A 25,208-nucleotide genomic window follows, 5' to 3' on the forward strand; every position below is an offset into this window, starting at 1 on the left:
AGGCAGACAAATGTAAAGTATATTTTATGTGGAAATTCACAGAAAATTTTAAATACAAATATTAGAGGTCAAATCAAATGTCTATTCTGAATGTGCAAGATACTGAAATGTTCTGCAATCAAACTGGCATCCCCTTGGTGTGTTTAAGACTCTCGGTGTCATCTTGACTATTTTAACATGAGCATGTAGATGACCTCCCATAGATAATCTATACCCCACTTCTTATGTCGCTCTAAAAAGCCATCAATTTTCTCAAGGCACTTAATATCGCAGTAATTGCCTGAAAGGAAAGCGAGAACAGCAAATTATTGTTCTAGAAAAGGATGAACAAAGCTTGTTTTGCATTTGCCAGGGATTTTTTTTTCCTGTTAGGGCAACATCTCCTCACCTGGCCTTTTATTACAGTAGGATTACTTAATTAAATTAAGCAGCATTTAGCCCTTTCTCACAAATGCTATTAAGAGGTCATTCTGCTTGTATGCTGCAGAGATAAAGCATCCAACGCACATTCCCCAGGCCATCGGTTGAGAGCACATGAAGCAGTGGCCTTGCTGAAGCTAAGCAGTTTTGGGACTGGTCAGCAACTGGATGGGAGACTCAAGAGGTCATATATGAGGTTCCTGGAACCCCATATATGACCTCTTGAGTTCCATAATAGAAAAAAAAGGCAGGCTATAAATATATTAAGCAAAACAAATGCAATGAAAAACACTGTTCTGCTTGTGAAGGAAGACTAGGGTCTACCCAACCTACCTGCAAGATAGGCTTTGGACCAATCGCCCGATTACCCAGATCTCCACTTCCCTAGCCCTGTACCAAGACCCTATTTTAGCCAGCCCTTCAGAGAATAACCACACACACACCACAGACTAAGGACTGAAGCAGTTTTATTAATGCACACTAAACCCAACACGTAAGGCTCCCGTCGAAAGCACATGCAATGCACAGACAAGGGAATGTAAAGGGAAGGGAGAGAGAGGGGGCTGAGGGAAGAGGATTAGGATAAGTTTAGCAGCAAACACTTAAAACTTTAGCCCACCATAAATCACACCTCAAGGGTGGCTGGTCATCCCTGGCGCATCCAGGCACTTAAAAAAAACTTTCTAAAACTGAGCAGTAACCCAGCTCGCTGGGGATCTCCTGCTCCACACACATGCTATTCTAGGGAAGATGGCTGGTCCCTGGTTGTCCACTCCTTTATCCCTTTTTGGACCAGCCAGTACCCTGACCCACGCTAGCCAATCCCAAGCCCCACTCAGGCCTCCAGCCCCCCTCCCTTTTGGAAGGGAGCCCTTCCTGCTAAGCCACTTTTCCAACAGCTGCAACCAGTCAATGCTAATTGCCCTCGGCCTTGGGCCTATTATTATTTATTTATTTATTTATTTATTTAGAATATTTATATACTGCTCCCCATTGAAAAATTTTGGAGCGGTGTACAAGGTAAAATGAAAAAAAAAACAGAATAAAACAGTTAAAACAAAATTTAAAAGAAGCAATAACAGTAATCCAAGGCTTCATGTTAAAGAAAGGCTTCTTGGCCTAGCTGATAACTACCCAGGTGCTGTCTTCTAGGAGAAGTGCTGAACAAGCTGTTTTTCTAAGATGGTCCTTGAGAGCGGTTTGCATTAACCCTCTCAGTCCTGAAGGTGATAGCAAGACAGGACCAAGACCGCAGCCATCCTGGCCGATCTTCACACTGCTGATTTCATCCTGCTCACAATCTGTCTTCTATTGTGACACAGCCCAGACTGTTATCCTTTGAATTCTGCCTTAGTACTCTTTGCCCTATCTGTTGGCATTCCAGTTTTGCGCAAGTTATTCTTTCCTTACCCTTGTTCTCCTATTTTCATTTTTATATAAGAAACTAATTAGCAGAGAAAAAAACCAGCCTTTATAGGCCACCTCCTATCAGGATAGCACTGGGCTTCATTATCCAAAACTTTACGCATAGTAGGGTGAGGCCTTAAGACAAAATCTACTTGAACTGCTTTAGTTTGGGTCTCAGATCTATTCTTTTGTGCCTGCTCTCAAGATACATTGAGAAACACCTGCTGTGATGTTTTTTAGCTTAGTGAGCATGCACAGATGGCAAAATAGGTGCTGGATGTAAACAAACATGATGCTGCTGATTATGGGCACTGATACGTATTAGAGAGGAATCCCATTACCTCCGTACCTATATTTGCATTAAGAAAATATGGAAACAGCAGGCAGCTACAGCAATGCTGGCAGTTTTAAGGGATGTTCTTCCTTTTCCCCCTCTTTCTTCACCCCACCCCCACTGTGTTTGCAGTTTCTACTTCCCGTTATTTTTGTTTGTTGTTGTTATATTTTCCACAAAAAATGTACTGCTGGCAGTAACAGGTAGAGGAATGCAAGTATTTGCATTTATGTTAGGGTGTGGCTTTGATTATGCTGATACTGGGTTAGATCCCAGAGGTGGCATTCTGTGAGAGGAAGGCCTCTTCCACATGCAGAAGCTAATGTAAGATCTTTGCATGAGAAAAGAGCACTGTACACTTGCACGTCTTCTCAAGCTGCATGCCAGCACAAGGCCTTGTGTCATGTCTGAAGCTGTGTGCTAGCACAAAATGTTGCACCGTCCCTTACACAAAGAGTTGCTTGAAGTCTGCTATTACGAGCTACTGCCTGACTCACGTGCAAGGCCTTGCACGACTTCTCAAGATGTATTCTTGCACCACATTTAGCGCAAAACCTTCAGCTTGCTCTTGCACACTGATCTGCAGAAGAGCACTAATGCCAGAATGTCTTCCCCTGGTGCATATCTGTCCAACCCATTGAATGCAATGTTGATACCAGTGCAGATAAGCATGTGGCAAGTATGTGTGCCTAAGTACAGCTCATACGTGCTGGATGTGGACTGGAGCATAACTGAAACAGCACCAACATACTCAAGTCCACAGAACAGACATTGCTTCAAGTAATTAGGGAGAGGTGAGATGAAGGGCATCAGATTTATGTACAGAGAGGAAATTTGATATATTTGAAGAGAAAAACAGATGCAAGTAACCTTGGACCCCAAGGAGACATTATCTATTAGCTAGTGATACAGGCTCAAGTTTCTTTTCTCTAGCAGAAAACAATTGGCAAGTATACCTTCTGGGGAAATAATGGTTTTTGAGGTCTTTGATACACTTCTGGTATCTGTTTTCAGACTACAATGACTCTAGATACTGCTTATAAAGCAAATATCCAGGCAAAGCTTCGTTGTCCATTGTCAGCAGGGAAAAAGCCAAGTTTGATCCTACATCATGAACACACATTGGGTCTGTCAAATGCATTTGGACAGAAATTAAAACTGCTTTACAGCTGAACTCACCAAATAGTCTTTGCACTTCACAATCAGAAATATAGAAGGGTGGACCTGGAAAAGAAAAAGACAAAAATCTAATAAGCAAAATTCAAACCAAAGTGTCACTTTGAGAACCCTGATATATTTGTGTTCTCTAGATGGGTTTAGGGTTGTTGTAACCAGTTTTAATTTCAATCCAATCTGGTGATGGTCGACTTATACTTCCAAATTTAGGTAAGTGTGTGGGGTGGGGAGGATTTATGAGAAGAGGGCAAGCCTTGTGCAATGGTTTGGTCTTGATGCCTAATCTATAGCCTGCATTTTAGATCTTCACACAGTGCTTAAGACTTAAAATGGATTCCCATAATCAATGGTGGAACCCCCTTTTTTGCAATTGACATGCACATTATTGTGCCTTTTGTATTGTTATTTATTAGTGACCTGACCTATTTTAATTTTAATTTTGCACTACGCGGTATTTTAATTGGATTTTTTAGAAGTTGCTTTAGAAACAGCTTTAGGGCTGATAGGCAGGAAAAAGCAATTGAATAAATACTATAAAAGCATGGCAAGTGCCAAATGTGCACTGTGATTCCAGACCAACATAATTTTGGGAAGCTACTACTGTACCTGCAAGATCTCCAACCAGCCAACCAGCAGCAAATTGTAAAATACATTTTAATTACTTTTTAATATGTGCCTGGGGAGCTCTGGGGGATACGGGGATGCCCACATAACTGTGGTCACGGGTAGGGGGAGGTATGGTGCTAGGGGAGGAACAGGCCAGATGAGGAGAAGAGGGGATAGATTCCTTACAGCTATTCCCTCTTCTGGTTCCTACCCCAACCGGATAGTTCCTGGTGGCCATATCAGCTTGCTCTCGGGTCTGGTGGTGCTGCTGCTGAACGCCAGGTCAGTCCAGAATAAAATCTCCCTCATCCATGATTTGATTGTGGATGAGGGGGCTGACCTGGTATGCATCACTGAGACCTGGGTGGGTGAACTGGGTGGGGTTGCTCTCACCCAGCTCTGCCCTCCTGGGTACTCGGTGCAGCACCAGCACAGACTCGAGGGCCGGGGAGGGGGGGTTGCCGTGGTCTATAGGAATACAATCTCCCTCTCTAGGCTTCCTGTTCAGTCGAGTGCTGGTCTGGAGTGTTTGTACTGTGTGTTGGGTACTCGAGACAGATTAGGGATTCTGCTGGTGTACCGTCCACCCCGCTGCCCAACAGTCTCCCTGCCTGAGCTGACGGAGGTTGTCTCGGACCTGGTGTTGAGGACCCCCAGGATGGTGGTTCTGGGGGATCTCAACTTCCATGCCGAGGCTGCTGTATCCGGAGCGGCTCAGGACTTCATGGCTGCCATGACAACCATGGGGCTGTCTCAACATGTCATCGGCCCAACACATGCAAAGGGACACACACTTGATCTGGTTTTCTCGACTGGACAGGAGGATGGTGATCTGGAAGTGGGGGAACTAACATCTACCCCCTTGTCATGGTCGGATCACTTCCTACTGAGGTTTAGACTCTCGGCGGCCTTTCCCCTCTGCAAGGGTGGGGGGCCTATTAAAATGGTCCGCCCCCGGAGGCTAATGGACTCCGATGGATTCCAGAGGGCTCTGGGGGATTTTCCTGCTGATATGGCCGGTGCTCCTGTCGAAGCCCAGGTCGCTCTGTGGAATGCAGAGATGACTCGGGCGGTTGACACGATCGCGCCCAAGCGTCCTCTCCCTCTGAGCAGAGCCCGGTCAGCTCCTTGGTATACATCTGAGCTGAGGGCGATGAAGCAAGAGGGGAGACGGCTAGAACGCAGGTGGAGGAAAACTCGTGCTGGGTCTGATCGAACACGGGCTAGAGCTCACTATCGAGCCTACTCTGTGGCGGTGAGGGTGGCAAAGAGGCAGTTCTTTTCCACCAGCATTGCGTCTTCTCGGTGTCGTCCGGCGGAGCTTTTCCGAGTGGTTCGTGGCCTGTTACACTCTGGGCCAGGGCGTGAGATAGTTGAACCCTCGGTAGCACGCTGTGACGAGTTTGCACGGCACTTTGAAGATAAAGTCGCTCAGATTCGTCATGAATTGGACACCACACTTAATGCAGCACCACTAGTAGAGGCGTTCAGAGCGCCGTCCTGCTCAGTTTTATTGGATGAGTTTCAGTTATTGAGGCCCGAGGATGTGGACAAGGTGCTTGGCCAAGTCCGGTCGACCACCTGTGTGCTTGACCCTTGCCCCTCGTGGCTCATTACATCAAATAAGGAGGGGATCGCCGGCTGGGTCCAGGAGGTTGTAAATGCCTCCTTGAGAGAGGGAGTGGTGCCGGCCTCTTTAAAAGAGGCGGTAATTAGACCACTCCTGAAGAAGCCTAATCTGGACCCGGAAGATGTTAACAACTACAGGCCGGTGGCTAATATCCCTTTCCTGGGCAAGGTGCTTGAGCGGGTGGTTGCAGGACAACTCCAGGCACTCTTGAATGAAACGGATTATCTAGATCCATTTCAATCGGGCTTCAGGCCTGGTTTTGGAACGGAAACTGCCTTGGTCGCCCTGTGGGATGACCTCTGTCGGGAGAGAGACAGGGGGAGTGCGACCCTGTTGGTTCTCCTGGACCTCTCAGCGGCCTTCGATACCATCGACCATGGTATCCTTCTGGATAGGCTGTCTGAGCTGGGAGTTGGAGGTACTGCGTTGCAGTGGTTCCGCTCCTACTTGGATGGCCGATTCCAGAAGGTGGTGCTGGGGGATTATTGCTCTGTGCCGTGGCTCCTAAGCCATGGGGTTCCGCAGGGCTCTATTTTATCCCCTATGCTGTTTAACATATACATGAAGCCGCTGGGGGAGGTTATCCGGAGATGTGGACTGAGGTGTCATCAATATGCGGATGACACCCAGCTCTACCTTTCCTTTTCATCAAACCCAGGTGAGGCAGTGACTGTTCTGAACCAGTGCCTGGGCACGGTAATGGACTGGATGAGGGCTAACAAACTGAGACTCAATCCAGACAAGACGGAGGTACTGTTAGCGGGTGGTTCATTTGTCCGGCGAGGTGATGTTTGCCCTGTCCTGGACGGGGTTGCACTCTCCCTAAAGGATCGGGTCCGTAGTTTGGGGGTGCTCTTCGATCCAGAACTGTCACTTGAGGCACAGGTGAACTCAGTGGCAAAGAGCACCTTTTATCAGCTTAGGCTGATATACCAACTGCGCCCTTATCTGGACAGTGATAGCCTAGCTACAGTTATCCATGCTCTGATAACCTCTCGCTTGGATTACTGCAATGCGTTATACGTGGGGCTGCCTTTGAAAACGGTCCGGAAGCTTCAGCTGGTACAAAACAGGGCAGCCCGTTTACTAACAGGGACTGGCTGGCGAGATCACATTACGCCAGTCCTTTTACAACTTCATTGGCTGCCAGTCCAGGTCCGGGCCCGATTCAAAGTGCTGGTATTGACATTTAAAGCCCTAAACGGTTTGGGGCCAGGTTATTTGAAGGAACGCCTCCTCCCATATGTACCTACCCGGACCTTAAGATCATCTACAGGGGCCCTTCTCCGTGAGCCCCTGCCAAAGGAAGTGAGGCAGGTGGCTACTAGGAGGAGGGCTTTCTCCGCTGTGGCACCCCGGTTGTGGAATGAGCTCCCCAGAGAGGTCCGCCTGGCGCCTACACTGTACTCCTTTCGTCGCCAGCTGAAGACCTTTTTATTCTCTCAGTATTTTAACACTTAATTTTAACTTAAATTTAAATTATACTGTTTTAACTCTGTATTTTAACCTTATATCAATTTTGCTGCGTGGTTTTATCCTGGTTGTGCTTTTTATATTGTATTTTGTATTTGTATTTTTAACTTGTTGGTTGTTTTATGATGATTTTAATTTTTGTGAACCGCCCAGAGAGCTTCGGCTATTGGGCGGTATAAAAATGTAATAAATAAATAAATAAATAAAAAATAAACTTCTGAAGTCCTTCATGCTACCCTCTAAAACTGGATCTCTAACATGGTTCCCATGGGCACCAATGTGCCAACCGACACTTCTCTTGGCACTTGCCTGGTTCTCTGCCTCTCCACCTTTTTGTTTTATTTCTTAAGATTTTTTTCTTTAAATTATGTTTAACTGGGAGGCTGGCAAGCTGCAAAAGTGCTCCCCTATAGTACCATATTCATCTGGTGTTTTGGAGCTGAGACCCCATCCATGCTTGAACTAAAGTTCTTGGGCAGGTTACTTTTCTTTTAGTTTCACCAGTTTGCCTTCTGGGAAATGAGTGCTTTTTGACCAGCCATGCCCCCATGAAAGCCAATGAAACACCACTTCTTGATGGGAAATCAGGTTGTGTGATCCATCTTTTAGATTCTCACAATACCCAGCTTTTTTTTAACCACAATATCCTACCTTTATGTTTGCTTGCATCATATGAACAGGTAACTAGAAGACAACACTTTTTGTTCATTAGTGATGCTATCAAATGGGCATAACTAAAAAAAAGAAAGAAATCAAACATTGTGTCAAACTGGTTGGTAAGAAAGCAGTGAAAATGCACAACTAAACTGAATACAACTCTTGTTGCATAGGAATTTGCTCTTAAAAAGATGATAAAAATAGTCCGGCCCCAGAAGAAACCTACAACGAGGGCAGCAGCTTTTAATACCATTAAACACTCCCCACTTCTCTGAGCAGCGAGGATTTCCTGGGGAAATGTTATCTGGATTTCACTTCCTTTGGAGGAGAGCACTGCCTGGTTCCCTGCTTCTCCACATTTTTGTAATTGTGGAGAGGTTATATTTGTAATGTTTGGTATATTTACAGATAGAAAGGGAAGGAGGGAGGTGTGGTTTGGATTTTCTGGCTCAGGCTCTAAACTGACTTGAACCAGCCCTGTATGGGCCAAAGCACTGTGGGGAATGCAGGGCTTCTGAGGTCCTGTTTTGATCACAGTAGAAAGCTAGACTGCCTTTCCACCTATGATGGATCCCAGTGGGGTCAGAACCTCTAGCAGTCAGGGTACCTAGTTATCAGGGCCCAGAGAGGAGTAGCACAATCCAGAGCAGGCATGGGTTGAATTCCTGAGATGGTAGTCAAGGGCCAAAGGAAGGTAACACAGTCCAAGACAGGCAAGAGTCAAGTTCCAAAGGCAGCGACCTGAAGCTCCAAATGCAGCCAAGTCTTAATGGGTTCTCTGGAACACTTGGATCCAGCTGGGATGACAAGCTTCTTCTGCTGCCCCTTACGCCTGGAATGCTCTTCCAGAACATCTGAGATCCACAAGTTCAATCGCAGCTTTTAAAGCTCAGCTAAAAACTTTTCTTTTTCCTAAAGCTTTTAAAACCTGATGTTGTTTGGACTTAATACTGTTAGTGCCTGTTTACCTGTGCCTGTTTACCCTACCCTGTGCCTGTTTACCCTACCCAGTGCCTGTATGCATTCTCTTCCCCTCCTTATTGCTTTACTATGATTTTATTAGAATGTAAGCCTATGTGGCAGGGTCTTGCTATTTACTGTTTTACGCTGTACAGCACCATGTACATTGATGGTGCTATATAAATAAATAATAATAATAACAATACACCTTTCAACCAGGGTGGTGCTGTAGAGCAGCAAAAATCGAGAGAGAGAAATTCCTAGAACAGGGAATGGCTCTAGGTCCCTGTTGCCAGTTTCCCTGGATCAAGCCTGCAGACACTTGATAAGTTACATGTAATGCTAGGGTTTAAGTAGTGAGCACAATTGACCAAGCCAGAATATTCCCACAATTATTTCATTTATTCAGTGACAAGTGCGATTATGTCAAGGAAAAAAATTAGCTGTTTTCTTATAGCCAGAGACTTTAGCAAAGAACAGAGTAGATCTCAACGTTACCATAAAATGCAATATCAGTGACTGAATTTACCGTTCTCTCTCACAAGGGTTGACAGCTACTAGAGCGCCCCGGTCCCAAATTCCATCAAACTTGCCAGTAACTGCGCTACAAATAGGAGGGGAAAGTTGCACATCAGAAACAATAAGTATGTGGTTTTTTTAAAAAAAATTGCACGACAGGAAAAGGAGATGTTGCTTAAAAGAAGCATAGGGTTTTGAAATAACTTTACAGAGCTCCCCAATCCGCTTGAGCAAGACCTACCCACTAACACAGCTGGGATATTTGTGCAGAGCATTTTGCAAAAGGGAAGAGGCGATGTATAATGCTAAACACAGCACAGGTACTACTTTTTTGTACATGGATCTGGTGTTAAATGCACACAATACATGGCACGAAAAATACACCACACAATGGGCCTGTTCAAACAATAAGCTAAGCCATGGTTAGGCCACTAACCCTTTTGCAGTGAACGTGTTTAAACTGTGGTTATGTAGCCACCATGGTTAGGAATGGTTCACACAACATGCTAAACCATAATGTTTAGCTCAAAATGCTTAGCATATCGTCTGAACAGGGTCATTATGTAAACCAGGGTTGTTAAACCTCTGGCCTGTGGACCAAATCTAGCCCACCTGACGCCCCTTTCCCCCAATCACCAATTGTTTGGTAGTTTCCCAGGTTTAGCCGGTTTCCCTACTATCCTAAAAGGTTGAAATGCCTCTCCTAAAGCTTAGTTAAATTAAAATATGCTGGTATTTTTGGCTCCACCCATTTTGTTTTTGGCCTTGTCTATCACAGGAATGCAGCTCCCCACCTCCCAAGAACTTCTCTGAAATGGAATTTTACCCATGGACAGAAACAGGTTCAACACCCAATGAGAACGTTCAGAACTGTGAAACAGGTGACAATTTCCCCTCAAGCAGATGCTGCCCATGCTGTGTTGCAAGCTACTTTTGAAACAGAGAGAGGTTTTAAAAACGGGATCCTGATGTAGGCATCTGGGTTAGAGGTTCTAAGGGGGAGGGGAAATGCAAACATTCCACTTGGCTGGCACATGTCCCTTGTGTGAGCAAAAGTAGCTATTTGAATTGTGGCCTAGGCAGGATCTTACACAGCGGCTCAGTTCATACAACACTTTTCTCTACGCAGCATGAAATCTCCACTCAATGATGGAGTTTTTAGGAGGCACTCACCATACAACATGTTCCAACTCCACTATTGTGTGAATGTGGGATCCCGTGGAGTAGAGTAAAACTCAGCACAGTGTCTGATTGACAGTTCCTCCGCCCTCTCTCCTCCCCCACTCCTCCCAATGCTATCCCATCAGCCATTGCTGTGAAAAAAACAATCCCGGCAGCTCTCCTACAGCGGCACTTCTTCCTTTGGCCACTTTAGCCAGGGAACTCTGTAGCCAGTGGGGAAACTCCACTCAATGCAGCAAGAATCTCCACGGAGCCCTCCAGACAACATGGAACACAACGGTTGTGCAGGAACTCTCCTCTGCACAGTGTGGATATTCAGGGTGGAGTGTTGTTGTGTTTTTTTTGTTTTTTTTTAAAAAAAACACTCCACCATGGGGTGGAATTTTCTCTCCAGACAACACATTTCTCAATAGTGGTGTAACAACTCCACTGTGGAGTTCTAAAACCACCGTTGAGAAATGTATTGTCTGAACTGAGCCACTTACTATCTATATCTTCTATATAAATAAAAATGTAAATGTTCGTTTGTTCCTAATCTAAAATCTCCGAAAGCTCTTCACCGATTGCTTTGAAATTTTGACACAACGTTGCATTCGAATACGCACGTGTTTTTATGTAACTATATTATAGATGGGGACAAAAGTGTGTCTTAGAATCGAAGAAATAGGGTATCTAAAAGCCCAGAGGCCTCCTCCAAGCCACTTATGCAAATAGGAGAGAAGTCATTGTGACATCACCAACCAGTAGGCCAATCCACTGCCTCTGCCTTCTCTCCTATTTCCATGTTCTCTCCTATTTGGCGTCATCTAGCGATGTTTCTCGGAACTGCGGCCTTCTATGGAAGTTCCAAGTTCTGAAGAAAGGTAACTGCCAGGAGATTCCGGCCTAGCAGAGGGGCCAAAACCCACTAACCTCACCACACCTGTGACAGGTAAAAACATTCTTTTTAATCTAAAATCTCCGAAAGTTCTTCACTGATTGCTTTGAAATTTTGACACAACGTTGCATTCGAATACGTGTGTGTTTTTATATACCTATATTATATAGATGTCACACCTGTGACAGGTAAAAACATGCTTTTTTGAAAAACAGCACCATCTGTTGGATGTAAAAGGAACACATGCTGGTCAGGCTGGAAGATACATAAGCAGCAATGAAGCTGTATGGCGAATTCTTTCATTTCCCATACATGAACAAAGTCCAGCTGTTGTTCACTTAGCAGTACATCTAGAAAATGGACGATGCATTTATTTCACAGCTGCAAATGTGCAACAAATAGCCCTGAATCCACTGGCTACAACGTTAACTGCTTTCTTCACGTTATGTCAAAATGACGTGTGCTTCGTTGAAAGTAGAATTGCGTCGTGAACAAAATTACAACATGGGTGATCTTTTGTCGTATGTGCAATCAAATATTCCTAAGCTAACGCTTGAGCAAAATGGCATTTACGATCAAATAATGCAAACTGTCAATAACGGGGTTGGAGAAATCTTCTTCTTAGATGCGCCAGGAGGAACTGGTAAAACGTTCCTAATTACATTGATTCTGGCAGCAATTCGATCCCAAAATGACATAGCCTTAGCTCTTGCATTGTCCGGAATAGCTGCGACATTGCTACCAGGTGGAAGAACTGCTCATTCCGCTTTGAAATTGTCATTGAACATGCAATTCATTCAAACTCCCACGTCCAACATTTCCAAAGCATTTGGCATGGGAAAAGTATTGCAAAAATGCAAACTTATTGTTTGGGATGAATGCACAATGGCGCACAAAAAATCGCTCAAGGCTCTTGATCGATCATTGCAAGATTTGCGTGGAAACATCAGACCATTTCGGAATGCATTAATATTGCTTGCAGGAGATTTCAGGCAAACATTACCTGTAATTCCTTGATCGACACCAGCAGACGAAATAAATGCTTCCCTGAAATACTCTACTTTGTGGTGACACGTAAAGACGTTAAAATTAACTACAAATATGCGTGTCCAGCTGCAAAACGATTGATCAGCTGAGATATTCTCAATTGCTGGAAATTGGGAACGGAAAGGTGCCGGTTGATCTGACCTCAGGACGAATTTCATTGCCTCATAACTTCTGCAATTTAGTGACGTCAAAAGAAGAATTGGTTCAAAAAGTATTTCCCAATATTCAAACCAATTATAAGAATCACGATTGGCTGAGCGAACGAGCTATTCTTGCGGCCAAGAACAAAGACGTCCACGAACTTAACAATATTATTCAGTCTAACATTCAAAGCGAGGCAGTCACATACAAGTCCGTCGACACTGTTGTGGAAGCAGATGAAGCGGTTAATTATCCAACAGAATTTTTGAATTCACTCGATTTGCGAGGGATGCCACCGCACGTACTGCAATTGAAAATCGGCATGCCAATTATCATGTTGCGAAATATCAACCAGCCAAAACTTTGCAACAGCACGCGGCTTGCAGTAAAAAAATTACTAAGCAACGTCGTAGAAGCAACAATCTTGACAGGACCTTTCAAAGGTGAAGATGTCCTCATTCCTCGCATTCCTATGATTCCAACGGATATGCTATTACAATTTAAGAGATTGCAATTCCCAATTCGATTGGCGTTTGCAATCACCATCAACAAAGCTCAGGGCCAATCTTTAGAATTGTGCGGTTTAGATCTAGACACAGATTGGTTCTCACATGGACAATTATATGTTGTGTGTTCTAGAGTTGGCAAACCAGACAATCTCTATATCTGCACAGACAATGGAACAACAAAAAATATTGTATACCCACAAACATTGTGAAATTAAACATATTAGAAACGTGCGCTTTCTCTTTTCTTTCTTTTCCATTTAACCAGACTGAGCCACAGCAACGCGTGGCCGGGTACAGCTAGTTATGAATATACAGGTGAATTTACATACGCCTCTTCAATACATGGTTATTTCAAACATTTTAACCAATTTCAGCTGATGATCTGCATGGATGGAACAGCTATCACAAAAACAAAACAAACAAAAACATTCTATGCTGATTTCTTGAATATCACAGCAGCTCAAACACTTCTCAACCCAAAATGATGATTTTGTAGGCATTGTTCCTTTCAGAGAGCTAGACTTGCACCCAGGAGAAGAAAGGTAGCCTATAAAAGGCAATAGGAAGTAGCAATGAGGTCTGCATAGCAGGAAGGTTTTTTTTTTACACATGATACCTATTCATCAAAATAAAGGGTTTAGTATTTTACTTTGAGTCTCTCATTGGATCAGTTCAAGTAGCAGCAAGCTGAACCAATCAGAGTTTGTCTTTGTGGACGTGTGACCAACAAGGGAACTGGAGCAACAAAAGGGTGGTCTTTTTGACACTTCAGTATCCTCCTCATTGGTTGCATCTCCACAGAAGCAACATCTGACTGGTTCAGCTCACTGCTACTCAAAAGTGAACAAACAAAGTTTCATTTAAAAAGGTGTGCAGCTGGCTGATACAGCACTTCCTTTTAGCAGAAGCAGGAGGAGCTGCCACTATCCTTCCGGTGGTCTTTTAGGCCCTCCCAGACCGCAGACCTCACACCTGTACTCTGTGGCCATGCCCTGGTGGCACCAGTCTACAGAAATGATGGCAGTCATGTCTAAATGCTGGAAACAGAACATATTTTGAATCTAGTCCTTATTTTTCAGGAAAACTTTGGCGGGATCAGACCAAACAGAACTTAACGTTAACAAATGCATCACCAGTTGTGGAAAGTTTCTGAAGCACCATTTTGTTCCTACCTGGTCAAATCATAGATACTGCAACAGTACAAAGAAATATTCCCAGATGTGCTCTACAATGAAAAAAACAGGAAAGTTAACATGTAAAAACAAAACAACAAGGCAGAAAAATTAATTAGTATAATTTTAAAAATCTGAATATCCTTAGAGCATTAACTTTTATTTCACTTCGTAGGGTGAACATAGGAAGATCTAGAAATAAGGATTCTTATTTTTCTAAAAAAAATCTAATCTTAAAACTTTTGATCTCTCTAATAGCTACTTCAATTTGAACAAAGAAAATTAAATGGGAGAATCCAGCACAACATTTGTGAGTTAACACATTAAGAAATTCAGTTCTATCACGTGTAGCTTCAATCAAAATAACACGTTTTTAATTCCACTCAGGTTAATTAACTTATCAGTGCCAGATGCTTATCAATACTACTTTGGGATTTGTCACTGTAATCATAATTATTGTTGTCTTTATTTCCACCATTTTCTTCTTTCTGATCTCACTTTTAACACACACACCCTCCTACACCCATATCTGCCAACTCAGGGCCTGGGTTTGGAAGACACAATAGTCAAGTGTTAATTAAATAGTCCACAATAGACTAATTAGTCCACCACTGACTACTGCATCATCTGTCAGGAAAAAACCACACCATGGTTGGCTATTTCTGTGAAATAACCAATGCATATGATAAACAGTGTGCAGAGTTGACTATCTGCACAACCGTTGATTATTGTGTTGTGTGGCAGGCTCCGTTGACTATACCATGTGCCTACAGAGTCACGAGGCAAGAGCAGCAGAAACGCCTGCCACTCTTGCCCAGAAGGGCTCTATAGGCATGGGAAATAATCCTGTCCTGGGAAGCACTTGGGGTTGCTACCGATTATGCTGTTCCTTGGTGGGGTGCTGCGATTGGCGGTGCCCCACATGCTTCCTGGGATGGGTACATGCCTTCCCTGGGTTCAGCGCCACTAATCGTGGTGCCCCACATGTTCTCAGGGATGTGAACGTCCCTTGCCCCCTCGCCCCGCAATCCATCTGGATTTCAGCTCGAGGGTATGAGCCTAAATCCAAATGGTTTGCAGGGTGGGTGGCAAAGGATGTCTCCCGTGACTTGATGTGTAACGTCAAACTGCAGGATATATCCTTCCGCCGAGAGCGTCCCAGGGATGGGGAACACTAGGAAGTCCTGCCGCTGCTTGCGAGCGGCAGGAGTTCCTAGCAGCCTGTCGCCAACACTTTGTGGTGAAGGAGGGCGGAGCCCAGGAGGAGAGCATCCTCCTGCATCCTGCTCTCTGTTCATGATTTGTTTTATTTATTTATTTATTTATTTATTTATTTAAGTATTTTTATGCCGCCATTCAGCCAAAAAAGGCTCTCATGGCGGCTTACAAAAGTATTTCTTGACAGTCCCTGCCCACAGGCTTACAATCTAAAAGACAGTTGCTATGCTGAAGACGGGGGGGAGGGGGGACACTGTCAGGAGAGACTCTCCTGACAGCATCTCTCTCTGCCCTCACCATAGGAACAAATGGCGAAGGAGGCGTATCCCTCCGTAGTACCTCCACCATTTGTTCCTATGGCAAGGGCAGAGAAAGACACTGTCAGGACAGTCTCTCATGACAGCATCTTCCCCCACCCTCGCCATAGCAACAAGGAGGTAGTGGAGTGGTTCCATCCCATCAGGAGATGGGATCACTCTGTCACTTCCTTGTTACTATAGTGATGGCTCTGGTGAAAAACGTTGTCAGGGACAGCATCTTTTGCCACGGCCATCACCATAGCAACAAATGGTGCAGGCAGCAGGGTGGAGTGATCCCATGTGAGATCACTCTGCCCCGCCTCCTCCTTCTTGCTGCCATGGCCATCGCAACAAATGGTGAAAGGAGAAGGGTGCATCAGGGGAGCTTATCCCCCACCCGCCCCTGACCCCATTTCCAAATGTATAGCCCAGCATGGTGGAGGGAGATGCTGGCCTGATGCTGTCAAGGATATTGGCAGGGACAGGATGTGCACCCGGCACCCCATCCAGGGACAGGACATGCACATCCCGGGGAACATGGGGTAGGGGCTGCGATCGTCCCATGCTGTACTGGTTCCCATGAAAATCCCCTTTCGTGCTGGGTCACCCCACTATCGGAACAGGAGGAAAAAATCACAGTGCCAGGTACGATGGGGCCAGGTGGGGGGACCCGGCACGAAGGAGGATTCTCATGAGAACTAGCACCACTATTCGGTGGAGTGGACAGAGAGAGTGGGTTGGGGGTTGGCAACAGTCAACCCTCTGCTAATAGTCAACTCCACGGATGACTATTTAGAGGGGTATCCAAGGTGACAAAATAGGCATCCATGGAATTGACCGTTAGCACAATTGTGTCTGAACGCTGCCAGGACAACATTCCATGCAGTGGGCTCTGACACATGAAATCTTACACCATAACAGATGTGTTAGTCTTTAAGGTGCCACAAGACTTTTCATTGTTTTTCCTACACAGGAAAAGTATAGAAACTTCTGTGCAAATTCTATGCAAACCAATTTATTCTTCTCAGTGTGTGTGTATAAGCAGTGTAAGACCCATGTGCTTTCATCACATTAACAATCCCCAGAGTTTGCAGGAAAACTGCTATACAGAAATGCAGTCTGCATGGGTAATTCAAACAGCCCTCCACCACTTTTTTAAGCGCCTAAAGGTAGGAATGTGTCTAAACAGAATGCAGGAAATCAAGGCGAAAGCACAATAGACTAAAATGGGAAGTTCTCCAGCCCAAACCTCTAACTTGATTCTTTGGCTACAGCCAGTGCACTAGGAAGAGCAAAAGAAGAACAGCAAAACAGATACTGTAGGCATGTACAGTATTGTGACGGATTAACAGTGGCTCCCCAAAAACCATGCTTTACAAATCAGGAACCCTCTTTCCCTCGGCAAATCCATTTCTCTCTGTTACTTCCCTCCCCCAAGTATTAACCATCCTTTCCCACTACATGTGCACCAAGATGAACCATAGTTAGTGCAAAGTTAGTGCAAAGTCCTTGTAACCATGACTTACACATTTTAATCTTTGGTTTATGGGAGAATCATGGTTTACATTAAACATGCTTTTAATATAAACTGCTTTGTGAGGCTTTTATCTAAAACACAGCAGATGCATACCTACAATAAATTCATAAAACATGAAACCAAGGTTAACACTGAGGAAAAGGGGGAGGGGGGGAAGAAGGGAAGGAAAGCGATTCCTCTATAGAGGGAAGGAGGGTGGGGAAGTAAGTAAGTACATATTTGATTTGCAAACATGGATTTTGCAGGGAGGCATGATAATTTCTATATTGGGCCATTGACAATCCTTCACTGCACTCATAAGCACGTTTTAACAAATAAATAAAAAAATTAAAATAAAATAAAATCCTGAGGACCCAATACAAACCTTAAATAATTTAGCTCCAGGGATCTCTGGAATGGTTTCTTCTGAAAAGGGAAGGTTTTGTTCGGTGAAAAACTCCTTCAGTGCATTTTCGCTGATTTCCACACCAACCACATGATGCCCCATGTCAGCTAACCTATGCAAAGCAATAAAACACAGCATGTTTACTTATGCTTTATTACTGTGTGTGTTTTTTTCTTTTTTAAAAAACAGAAGTCAAAGTCCACTGGCTGATTATATGCTGGGCCACTCCTCAACCTTCAGTGTCTGAGGACTGGGAAATATGTGCCAGAGAGCTCTAACAAGGTAGCGTGTGCACTGTAGCCCAGGTACTCTGAGAACTGGGTTTTAATGTTTTTACAAACGTTTTGTTTAAATGTATTTTAATGCATTCTATTTATACTCCAGGAAATAAAGCCAAACTGCTCACTTGAGGGAATGGTATTAAAGGCAAAACTGAAGTACTTTGGCCACGTAATGAGAAGACAGGATACCCTGGAGAAGATGCTGATGCTAGGGAAAGTGGAAGGCAAAAGGAAGAGGGGCCGACCAAGGGCAAGATGGATGGATGATATTCTGGAGGTGACAGACTTGACCTTGGGGGAGCTAGGGGTGGCAACGGCTGACAGAAAGCTCTGGCGTGGGCTGGTCCATGAAGTCACGAAGAGTCGGAAGCGACTGAACGAATAAACAACAAAATTATAAACTGCTTAGAGATTTTTAAAAAACATAGCAAGCATTTTATACCTCTATTAAATAATAACAATGGAAAGGTTTGGGCTTTTTTAAGCAAAGAGAAGTCACTTTGATCATGGGGAATTTGAAGCAGAAAAGGCAGCTTAATTTTTTCCTGCCCAAATTGCCTTTCAGGAAACTGTTCTCCTCAGAGTTTCAAAATGCACACTGCTCCCTCCCTACTTAAAATAAAAGGTGTTGGATCTCTCTTTACACGTTTGCCTCTCACCTGTAGCTGCACCATTAACATTTCTCAAGCACATGGGTTCCCCCAGCTGCCTACAGGGAAGCAAGGTCCTTTATAGGGAAGGATATAGATGTCATGTTCAAAGCGCCACCAAGCTAGCAGACATTTGGCTAGTTTATTGTCTCTTAAATTGTAAAAGTCATTCACCTATTAACTAAACGCACTCAGTTTCTGGATCCTTAATAAAGTGTAGACACTTGATAAAATGTCAGCACTTGTAACATAAACATCATACATGTACTTTCTGAGCATTCATTCGTATCTTTCAAACATATAATGAGAAGCACGCCAAGCTGCAGCTAACAACTGAAAGAGGCATGAAAAGGTTTATTTGGGGAGGTACAAACTTGACTGTGAACCCCACAACCCCACATAGATGACTGTAATGGTACATCTCAAACAGATTTGCATCATGCATTACAATATGAAGCAATATTCAAACTTTGAGTATGTTATCAACCATTCTAGACACCATGCCTCTCTATCGTTGTGTCACTCGCAACTGACTCTCACGAGTCCGTACAAAGGGCTCGGGCAGAATAGTTTTGCTTTTACCCATCTCCCTTTCATTTCAGTGGGGATTGCCCAGGAAACCTTTCCTGTGGATTGTGCCTAGCGAATGCATTGGGTTCAGCAGCAATTTTTTTAAAAATGAAGCCAGCCTTCTCCAATCTAGTGCCCTCCAGATGTTTGGAACTATAACTCCTGTCAACCCATCCCTGTCAGGGATGATGGGAGCTATAGTCCAAAGCATCTAAAAGACATCAGGTTGGAGAAGGCTGACCTAATCCTTGGGACTCAGGGAAACGTTGTCAAATGGGAGCTATCAAGATGAAGTTTCTGAAAGTTAGAGGAAAGGTGTATTTGCTAAATCAGATACATATTGCATAAGAATATTTGCAATACAAAGTACATCATAGTGACTCAACAATATTGCACAATCTTCTCTTTTCCCATGTTTTGGCATTCGCCTATGTTATCTAGGCTTACACCCATGGAGCTGCAAAGCAGCGTCAAAATAAAATAGAGGAGCTGTGACTGTTCATTTCCCATTTCATTTCATTTCAATACACATTTACCATTTCATTTCAATCGTTTTGCCACAAAGTGGAAAAAATATCTTCAATCCACTCCTGCCACTGAGAAGAAGATCCAGATACTTCCTTAGGAGACTGCAGAAAAAAATAAGATTTTTAAAATTATTTTAAACAGCATACTAGTCATTACTGTCTGATTGTACAAGTCATAATTGCTTGGCCAAGAAATGCTGAATTATTCAACCACTGAGGGCATCCCTACATGAGGTTTTTATTGTACTCTTGTGATTGCTCACTCATGGTAGTTTGCAGGTTCTTTACCTGATGTCATCATTCTCCAGGGTCTATCCTGTGCTTTGTATCCTTTATACCATTAAAAAAAAAAAAAAAAAAAAGATCGGAGGGAAATCTGGCATTTTCTGAATGCAGCTATAAGAGGAGCATGTATTTCTGGAATTGCGCTATATCACACCACCATCTAGTGGCTGTATAATGGAACATATAGAACAGTGGAGAAAGAAAATCCCCTGAAAAAAAGCATGTACAAAGGAATTGATCTTAATTTTGCAAAGAATTCAGAAGCAGAAGTCCTGGTAAAGATGCAGGATAAAAGCTTCATGTAGAAATGCCCTAAAACCGCTTTGGTATTTCAGACTCATTCTTAACACAAACAAAACAAGTTACCAAAAAAGGATGGTATAATTCTCTTCCAACTTGAGGGCCAAATTCCATTTCATTGAAGCTTTTAGGGGTCAATTTTCAGGGGGGCTGGGATTGAAGGGAAAAGGGGTCCTTTATAAACATAGCACTTTTACAAGGTGTGTGTGTGTGTGTGTGTGTGTGACTGACTGAGAGTGAGAGTTAAGAGAGAGAGAAATTGTCTACAACCAACTGCATTGTAAAAAGGCATTAGCAGAATACAGAACTACATACGGATGTCCTTGTTTATTGTGAAATCCAATATTATTTTTTTGCCATTTCTGCAGCCACTCTTCTTCGGTCACCACTTGATCTTCTTGTAACTTGGCATCATTTTCAGGTGCACCTGAGGAATCTTCCATGGCCTAGGCAACCTTTGTACAGAGAAAGATATCCCACAACCATTTGTAAATCATTGCATTAAAAAACCCATTAAACCAGAACCTTTGCACAGGTTCACAGGATAATGTTTTCACCCTTTCCCTTAGCTTAAATACAGCAAAGGCAATGCAATGTTTTAAAAATACTGCACTGCAGAACCTGCAGAGTGGCATAATTTGTGTCAGTAGATAAAGTGTTATGTGGGTTTCTCAGGGGATCAAAGGACAGCCTGACCTTCCCTCTTAGAATGTACTTTGACTGAGCCAGGAGACAGAATGCTAGTCCTGCCAGTGCATACGTCCCATAGGCAAAAACTCAGGAAATGCATTGAATTCCTTAATACGCACATGTGTGTTTAAGTGGCAGCGTGTATTTTTGTGGGGTACATCGATGTATGCACACATATCTGCATGAGAGTAAATGGTGAAAGGAACAGCGTAATTTATTTAGAGTTGCAATCGTGTTAGAGTTAGGGGATTCCCATGACACCAGTTCTGCTCCCAAATGTGGTACACAGCAGCCCCACACAACTATGCCAACAACACAGGAATCCCAGGTCCTGTGGTGTCAAGAGGCCTAAATTGGCTTTAGAATGTGGACCCAATCTCAGTGGTCTCATTTCATCTGGCTGCATCAGAGAGGCAAGTCAGCAAAGCTGTCTCCATTGGCCTGGCTGGAATAAACTGCCATTTGGCCACTCTCCGCCTAGACCTGCCTTACTCAGGGCCATTCCATGTGGCTGCACCTGAGGGTAAGGCACCCTACTGAAGCAATGTCACTCAGCTTAGCTCGGACCAACTGCCATTTGGCTCCTCCCCCCATCAGCAGCCATTCTACCTGTCTGTAACTGAGGAATTGATGAGACAAGCACACCTCCGTCTTATTGGCTTGGTTGAGACAACTACCGTTTGGCCTCTCCTTTTCAGAACTACCTCCATCAGCAGCAGTTCTACCTGGTCACTGTAACAATATGCAGAAGTTGGTGCCCAAATATGTTTATTTTTTTCTTCCTTTCCTATTCCTTTCCCTCCTTTTACCCTATCTCCTAACCCCTATTGAGAAATTCTTTAAACACACAAATGGAGATGGGGCCAGCCCAAGTAGCCCCATGCTGGATCAGACCAAGGGTCCATCTAGACCAGCACTCTGTTCACACAGTGGCCAACCAGCCATCGGCCAGGGATGAACAAGCAGGACATGGTGCAATAGCACCCTCCCACCCATGTTCCCCAGCATCTCTAAGTCATGCACAGTATGAAGTTCCTCCCTCTGACACCCATGGGTACAGCATGTATGTCTGTAGATAAGAGGCCTTCATGCATGCAACTATAGGTGTAAAGGCTTACACATAAGCCTGGCCCTCAACAGTGCAGGGTTCCTGCTTGTGTGAAAGCCTTTGAGCACACAATTGCATACGCAAAGCCCCACTCTCAACATATGTTCGTACTGTACGTGCAGACATCAGGGTCAAGCCTGTAATTAAGGTTGGGAACTCCATTTTGTGAATTTTCCCCATAGGGGCAAAAAGTCAGTTTTAGGGGCATAGCTAAGCTCCCTACTGTCTGATGTGCCCCAAATTTTGCACATAGTTAACTATGTAATTTGCTACCTGATAAGCTTTGTTATGCACCAAACCTAGCTAATTATGGGATGTTATAGTGGAAAAAGATTAACCCCCAATATAGGGTCTCATGAACATAAGTTAGCACTGCCCTTTGAGATATAGTTCCATGGTGAGTTCTTCTACTGCATAAGCTATGTTAGAATTATTATTTTTTTAGTGTGAAAATTTGAAAGGAAAAAAAGAAAAGAAAATGAAAACCACCTGCCATGCGAATTATGGTTGGAAAACTGTCACAATTGCCAGGCTGTGAGAGAATGGGCTAACTAGCAGTGAGATTGCAGTCACGGACTGGGGAAAATATGAGCTCCCACCACAAAAAAAATTCATTTGTTTGTATTGAGGGAAGTCAGTTGGAGGCTTCAGAATGTCCACGCTGAGCTGTGGCATGCAGCCAGAGAGGGAGGATTTAAAGGGGCCCTCTGGAGCCCCATGGCAGAGTGGCTTGGCCCAAGTCAGTCAATCAAAGCTTAAGGCAGGGAGAGGGAATTAAAGGGGCTGTGTCCCACTGTTGCAGAAGGATGGTTGCTCATTTTTTGTTTCCCGAAGTCAGTGGCTGAGTTTGGACAACACACTAATCAATGGTTGTTTCCCATTCTGTTCCTATTACCTTGGGTGACCATATGAAAAGGAGGACAGGGCTCCTGTATCTTTAACAGTTGCATAGAAAATGGAATTTCAGCAGGTGTCATTTGTATGCAAGTCACACCTGGTGAAATTTCCTCTTCATCACAATAGTTAAAGCTGCAGGAGCTATACTGCAGCTATACTGTGACCAGATTTAAAAGAGGGCAGGGCACCTGCAGCTTTTACTGTTATGATGAAGAGGAAATTTCCCCAGGTTCTCCATATATACAAATGACACCTGCTGAAATTCCCTTTTCAAAACAACTGTTAAAGATACAGGAGCCCTGTCCTCCTTTTCATATGGTCACCTCCCCTGGTTGATTAGCATGTCGCCCGAACTCAGCCAATGCGTTTTTTAAAAGGCTGCAATAGAAAGTGCAGGAGTTGCAGACATCAGGGGTCATATGCCATGGGGGGGGGGTAGACTCCAGGCTGGGAGGGGAATATGAGGGGTTCATGCCTGGGTCTGCAGAGTGGGGTCTCAGGAGGTGATGCCTGTGGAGGAGACTTAGGGCTGGGGGTCATGCAGGAGGGTGGGATCTTAAGTGTGACAGTGGGGGTTAGTATCAGTTTTGGTTGCCTGGGAGTCAGTATCTCAAGGCAGGCAACACTCCAGGGTTACTTGTGCTACTTGTAACTTCACATCTCCAATGGTGTAGTAGCACTCATTTATTTATTTATTTTTACATTTATATACCGCCCCCCAGCCGAAGCTCTCTGGGCGGTTTACAACAATTAAAATAGTAGACATTAAAAGTATACATTTTTTTTAAAAAAACATAAAAACAGTATAAAAACAACAACAGTATTCATTTAAAACATCATCCCAGCAGTCCCGGAAACCATGCTCCCAAAGAGTCCAAAAATTCAAGCAGCTGTGTTGATGCACATCAATGAACAATTTCTAGCAGTTTCCAGCGCCCTCAGAATCAGGACTTTGTAAAGCTAACGGATCTTAATTGCCCACAGATATATTTGTTGTTGCTGGAAACCCAGCAGCTGTTGGGATTGCAGCTAAGCTCAGAGGAAAACAGGGAGTTCTGAGGGGGCACTGCATTTTTCTAAGTCCTGGCTCCACTACGCACCTCCATCAATGGGGTCAGGCTCACACATACATGTTTATCTGTTGTTGATAATAACATTTGAGGAATGCCTTGCATGTATATGAGTGAGTCCTCACAAACAAAAACTACAGACAAAATCTGAGCTAAAATGCAATGCTTTTCGGTAGAGCCAGTTGTTCATCCATTCAGATGTTCATTTAGGCCCATACATGTTCATCACTTAATTAGCTTGTGTGTGTGAATGAGGCATCGCAGCCACAACTTTCATATCATTCCCCATGTAGCACTTTTAAATGGAACCACTCAGCACATTCAGCTCATGAGGCTACTTCAATTCAAATCTGTTCTTCTTCACTTGATAGTGTATATGGACTGCTACAAATATAATGTCAACTAGTAGTTCTTACTGGAACAATGTGAAATTCTGCAAAATTGTAGACCTCATCAGATAAATCATGGATTCCAAGTTTGAAGTTGTTAGTGCAACAAGTATATATATTTTTTATAAGCAATAGAATTTTGAGGCTTATAATGGGGGGACCTTTGAGGGGTGTGTGACTTGCCTGCCCCTTTAATACCACAGACAATACTCAATGTAGCATAGCATATACTGTAATAGATTGTTCTGAAAATGAAGAGCCTCAGGTTCAAACCACTGTTCAGTTATGACACTCTTAAGCCAATTTGCCCTCAGCCAAACCCACAGACCAGTCGAGAGGATAAAATGGGGAAAAGCTATGTAAGTTTCCCTGAGCTTCTTGGAGGAAGTGCAAGCGATAACAATGCAACAAATGAATAGCATAAACAGTAACTAAACGTAGAGAATCCAAGTGATCGGCCTGCAGATGTGAACTGCTCCCAGTACTGCATAATCAAGCAAGACGGCATCGATGGATGAACATGTATGTGTGAAAAGGACCCTAAAGGGTTCCTTATTTTACAGCTGTCCAGACTTCGAGAAAATGCCAGGGGCTCTCCAAAATAATTCTTTTGGAATTATTGGCTTGCATTTAAACTTACCTCGAGTTGCAACAAACAGATGATGATGATGATGATGATGATGATATTTAAAATAACCTGAACGAGGAGCGACGGCCAAGGCGCGATGTTAGGAGACTTTGGCTGGCTGATCCAAGCGAGGGCAGAGCGACCAACTTGCCAGGAGGGCAAAGAAGGCGGCAGCTGCTGCTTGCGTGCTGCTGACTCCTTTTATGCGTGGTGCGGAAAGGAAGCGAGAGGCTTGGTACATTGTCTCCTCCCCCTTGCTCCACA

At 43.9% G+C, this 25,208-nt stretch overlaps 1 protein-coding gene across 2 annotated transcripts; it reads right to left on the minus strand.

Annotated features, from left to right (window-relative positions):
- Window positions 1-13: 13 nt before the first annotated feature.
- TPMT (thiopurine S-methyltransferase) lies at window positions 14-25,129 on the minus strand. 2 transcript variants are annotated; one of them, XM_063130441.1, is made up of 9 exons: window positions 24,976-25,129; window positions 20,478-20,621; window positions 19,587-19,679; window positions 17,529-17,661; window positions 14,111-14,163; window positions 9,193-9,267; window positions 7,698-7,780; window positions 3,341-3,385; window positions 14-280 (listed from the first exon to the last, which is right to left on the minus strand). In XM_063130441.1, exons 2-9 carry the CDS (start codon window positions 20,603-20,605, stop codon window positions 168-170), a joined length of 723 nt encoding a protein of 240 aa, XP_062986511.1. In that variant the 5' UTR covers window positions 20,606-20,621; window positions 24,976-25,129; the 3' UTR covers window positions 14-167. The 2 variants fall into 2 exon arrangements, with proteins under 2 accessions (XP_062986511.1, XP_062986510.1); XM_063130440.1 differs by having other exon boundaries at window positions 20,478-20,617; window positions 24,957-25,129.
- Between the last annotated feature and the right edge of the window lie 79 nt (window positions 25,130-25,208).

The sequence above is a fragment of the Elgaria multicarinata genome, chromosome 7, assembly GCF_023053635.1.
Source record: "Elgaria multicarinata webbii isolate HBS135686 ecotype San Diego chromosome 7, rElgMul1.1.pri, whole genome shotgun sequence".
Lineage (NCBI taxonomy): Eukaryota > Metazoa > Chordata > Lepidosauria > Squamata > Anguidae > Elgaria > Elgaria multicarinata.